Raw genomic sequence first — 5,096 nt, 5'->3', positions numbered from 1 at the left:
TGCAACTTAAATTTTCAGCCAAAGAATCCAAACAGCTCAAAATTTATAAGCTTACAAAAATTTCCTGATGTTGGAATGCAGCAAACAAAATTTTCACTATATTGCTGTGATGGTTCCAGTGTTAGATGCCACTGATATCAGTAATATCCCGCGAATTCCTTCACATAGACTGGCGTGTATTGAACCTTACATCAAATCATGTCCTTATATACCCCCGTATACGACTCAGTTTTTAGACTGACTGGGTACGGACCTGAGAGAACGCCGTGTATTCCGATCATTCGATCATGCAGTGTGACCTTTCTTGTTGTTGAATGACAAACGAATCAATTTACCAAAAAAAAAAATGTTATTCGTTCCAGGATTTCAGCCAATTAAAGTTACATTTTCTATTTGTTCTAGAAGGAATACGTTCCATTGCCTGATCCCGCTGTTTCGTCGGTAGTTAGAAAACAAAGCAATTGTACCGCTTGTATCATACGGACCACAGTTTGAGAAACAGGTATCCAAAGTAAGTACAATTGACAGATCTACCACTGTTAACTGCTAAGGGAAGCTATTGTACTTTGTACTTTGTACTTTTAGTTATTGTACTTCGGGATCCGTACTTTGTTGTCGCGAAGTAAAAAGGGCCTTGGTTATTGTGGATGTGCAAATAGATACACAAAATTATTAACCCTGGGGCACCCAAATTTGAGAAAAGTCTTTTCACATCTTGTTTTCTGTTTTTCAGTCGAGATCGTTGTGTACGCCAACACACAGTTGTACAGTTTAATCTACTCGAATTCTTTCCCTGAATTTTTAAGTCAGTCTTAATAGGCAACAGAATCCGAACCCCTGAATATGCCGGCCGTTGCCACACACCGATGTGAACCACTTCGTTTCTAGTATTGGTTTGAATTCAATGATGTTAACAATATCTTCAACGAAATATCCATGCATATCGTTTTACTAAATTTTCGCTCTCGGAAATATCTACGTAACAGATATGTTTAAAGCTTAACATTCAACAGATTTAACAAATTAACAGATTGGCCACAGACAGTGACGTTTTCGTTTTATTGCCCCCAGTAGCAGATTCAGAGCTGTACTGATCCGCGGATGATATATATTTGCCTAAAACATGGCTCCTGTAAATTCAATATGTGCGCGACAAAGACTTTATAATGACATTTACAATTTTAATTTTTGAATAGGTAAGACGTTGGTATAGCACAAATGCGAATGACTCTAACTGATCGCCATTAAAAGAAAATGTCTGTTATAAGGACACTCGTGAACGCTTTAGGTATTTGGATTTATTTCAGAGTTTTACTCAACCGGGGAATGCCACTTCAAACGTTTGAGGTATTAGTGTTGAGAAGGTTTTCAAACATCGTTCAGAATATTTGGGAAAGATGGGATCACAGTACTAGGAAGGCAACGGCTGTTTCGTAAATTCAGGCAATGCGTTTTCTCAGCTGTACCAAAACGTAAATTTTTGTGTCACAAGCCTCTGCATAAATACATAATAATGTTGCTCCACCAGCCTATTTGAGATTGGAAAAAGAGTTGCGAAGAAACAACGTAATCCCTTTTCGGTAAAACTTGACGTCTTGGAAAAGAGCAAACGAGAGAACTAATAAAGCAACGAAATGCTGAAATGCGTCATAGCTATAGCATTTTCCTTCGGCTCAATTCAGTTAAACTTCACACTGGGGCACCCAACGACAGTTTTCATTCAGATCCTTTGAAACGCTATTTTAGGGTATCTGGAGTGCCTTTAAAGCTCTGTAGGTTCATTTTAGGCTGCGCTATTATATTTTTATCTGCAGTTCGGTCATTCTAGGGGAACTTCAGTCTTTTCGAAATTACTAGGGCATTTTTGTCCATTTCCCGAAAACCTTAGGTCTTATTTCCTTTCCGAAAACACTAGGCCTTAAATTTTCCAGATCAAGAAAGTTCGAGGCGAAAATTTCCCTCAGAAAATTGTAAGGGATTAAGGGCCTTCCGAACAGATAATTTATCGAAACGATCCGTTGGGCGCCCCTGTTCACAGCATGTCTGTCACGTGTTATTTACCGTAAAATTTTTGAAGACCATCTTCGGTGACTAAATCGACTCCAGCTGCGAAAATGACGTTCGCCAAGTCCAAAGATCGGTCCGAAATAAACTGGCGATGAAACACGCTTCAATGGGTAATACTGTAACGAAGAGATAAACAAACGATCAAGTTAATATATTGAGATCTCACCTTCGATTAACCCTTCAAACGCTACGTGATTTCCTCCTTGAAAAATAGTTGAGGCTGGCTGGCCGATGTGTTGCGACAGTTTAGTATAAAACTACATTGTTTACTCTCTGATTGCAGGATTTAAAAATGGCGTCTTTCCCTTTGGAGCGATGTCTTATTGTGCTTGCAATGGTCGTGTTTTCGGTGGCTCTCAGGACACCCAGAGTCCATGAACTGAAGAAGGCTCAAACAACAGGTAATTGGCATTTGTGCTAAATAAATCTTGTCCTTTTCGCCTGTGACGGACTCAACTAAGACTGAGTCATGGATAAGTTCCTGGTCATTCCCATAAAACTTGTGGGGCTGTAATTTCCTGGTTGCTTGTTATGCTGGTAATTGTGGTTACAAATAATTCTGTCAGTGTGATCACTCAATTAAACCATGGGCTCTTGACTACTGAACTAAAAAACAACGAGTAGCGATTTGCTGTGATGCTGTATAGTTTTCCATTTTCCGTAATCTAATTAATGTCAAATTTTGTTGACGATGAGTTACAGACTCAGGCCTGTAACCCGGCGGTCCCAGCCGGAAGATGTCAGGTTTTAGAAATACAATTTTAAAGGGGCACTGTCACGGAGATTTTGCTGTATTTTGATCAAAGCTACTCAAACATCTAACAGAGAACCTTTTCTGTAACATAAATTTCTTTGTGGATCACGAGGAGGAAAATATTTAACGACTTCTCCAATGAAGAACAAACTATAAATAAGTTTATAGCAATTTCTCCAAACTACACAGGAAGAACTTGAGAAAATTGACCAGTTGTTTTCAAGTTGTAATCCATTTCCATCCAAGCCATCCGCAGCAAAAGATACTAGATTTTATACATATATATACATTCGTAGGGTATTGTTAAGAATGCTGAACCATTATTGTAACATTTCGATCGATACAAACATGTTTTTTTGCTATCGAAAAGCACGCTAAAAATTGGTGACGGGTGCTCCTTTAAAATGGTACAACTCTAAAGCAAGGTCGCGAAGTTCATGTATCACTTCAATCTAGCAGAGCAGTACTCACCATTGTTAAAATGCTGTTATAGGCAAACCATTTGGACGCGGATTCTGGTGTCCCACTTGCCAGAAAACCACACAAGAATCCTGCGATGGTTCTTTGAACAACACGATCTGTCCCAAAGCAGAGTTCTGCATTGCTCTGTGGGACAAACACGTTTTCGCTCGAAAATGCGTCAACACAAAAATGTTGAAACTATTGACCAATGGTTGCAGAAAAGTAGATTCTACCACAACAGAATGCACTCGAAAGAAAAAGTACCACGTGGCATGGTGCAACCAATCAGGATGCAAAGCACAAGTGGCCAAACAGACGAAACGCGAGTTCTGGTGTCCAACTTGTCAAAACACTACTCAAGAAACCTGCGATGCGGCTTTGACCAACACGACTTGTCCAAGAGCAGACTTCTGTATGTCCCTATGGGATGATAACATTTTCGTCCGCAAATGCGTCAACAAAAAGATGCTGAGACTATTGACTAAAGGTTGCAGAATTTTGAATTCCAACGAGCGAGTATGCAATGGCAAGCGAAAATACCACGTGACATGGTGTGGCCAGTCAGGTTGCAGAGCTAAAATGACCAAAACATCGGAGAAGTTCTGGTGTCCGACTTGTCAGAACTCTTCACAGGAAGCTTGCGATGCCTCTTTAGCCAACACAACGTGCCCCAAAGCAGAGTTCTGTATGGCATTCCGGGATAAAAACGTCTTTGCTCGGAAATGCGTCAACAAACAGTTTCTTGAACTGATCACCAAAGGTTGCAGGGATGTTGGCGACAACAAGCGGGAGTGCAGTAAGAAGAAGCAATACCAAGTGACATGGTGTGACTACTCAGGCTGCAGAGCTGAAGTTCCTGCGATTTTCACAGGAGGTGAAAAAGTTTCCGAGGATACTCCCTTTGAATGCCCCAGCTGCCCCATGTGCAAGTCACCCGAGGAGTGCGAGACCAAGTTAAAAATGACTAAATGTCCCAAGTCAACCCGTTGCTTGGCCTTGCGTGTCAATGGCACTAATGTTTCAGAGAATATTTTTGCGCGTAACTGCATAAATGAGAAAGCTTATAAATTGATCCAGAGAGGTTGTACCAAAAAGAGGGGTTGTGAAATGTCAACATGCGCCCACTCTGGCTGCAAAGCGATGTTGTAAAATGTTGGCACTTGGGTTTCTTTGGCCTTTTTTTCATAAAATTATCGAGCGCGCGAGAGCGTAAGGAAAAGGCCAAGAAAAACATTACTCCTTTTGTGTTGCATATTAAATTATCACAATAGGATGTGGTTATGTAATACTAAAAACACAGATTCTTCCATAGCACCATGAGAAAACATAAAATCCTATTTGCAAACAAATATTTCCTATATTGACAGATATCGAAAGTGTTTGCCTTTGTTCGAAAGCGTTTTTACCGAATCAATTAGCCGCAGCCAAGCGAAAACTAATGATGGTTAGTTTGTCGTTGATTTTGTAGACATTCATACATATCAATGAAATGAAGCATATCAGTTGCCATTGTGAGTTATGGATGTTTGTACAGTAAACTTGTTATTGAAGTTCTAGAGTCCAGCTTTGTTTGTTCAACTGCTGTTCACGAGGAGTAAAACACAAGGTACTTCGACCGGGAATCCGCACTGTCTAGTCAAAACTGTGCTAACATTTTTAATGCGTAACCCTGTGTACTCCCCCTGAAACATCAAGCTAGGGGAACTTTCAAGTGAATTCCGGCCCCATGAAAGAAGGAACCATACCCAGTTCTATCGCCGTGTGTCAAATATGAGCCTAGTAAATCGTCACGCCGTACAATGAGTCGGCTCCC

The 5,096-nt window shown here is 40.4% G+C and overlaps 1 protein-coding gene across 1 annotated transcript; it reads left to right on the top strand.

Annotated features, from left to right (window-relative positions):
* The first annotated feature begins 391 nt into the window (after positions 1-391).
* LOC146464117 (uncharacterized) lies at positions 392-4,841 on the top strand. The gene is made up of 3 exons (XM_085083735.1): positions 392-511; positions 2,351-2,468; positions 3,315-4,841. The coding sequence occupies exons 2-3, from the start codon at positions 2,360-2,362 to the stop codon at positions 4,430-4,432; spliced, it is 1,227 nt and encodes a 408-aa protein (XP_084939861.1). The 5' UTR covers positions 392-511; positions 2,351-2,359; the 3' UTR covers positions 4,433-4,841.
* Positions 4,842-5,096: the final 255 nt, after the last annotated feature.

The sequence above is a fragment of the Pavona decussata genome, unplaced genomic scaffold, assembly GCF_977016875.1.
Source record: "Pavona decussata unplaced genomic scaffold, jaPavDecu1.1 SCAFFOLD_169, whole genome shotgun sequence".
Classification (NCBI taxonomy): Eukaryota; Metazoa; Cnidaria; class Anthozoa; order Scleractinia; family Agariciidae; genus Pavona; species Pavona decussata.
Note: the sequence above shows the minus strand (reverse complement) of the source record. Positions and strands in the feature narration are given on the sequence as shown.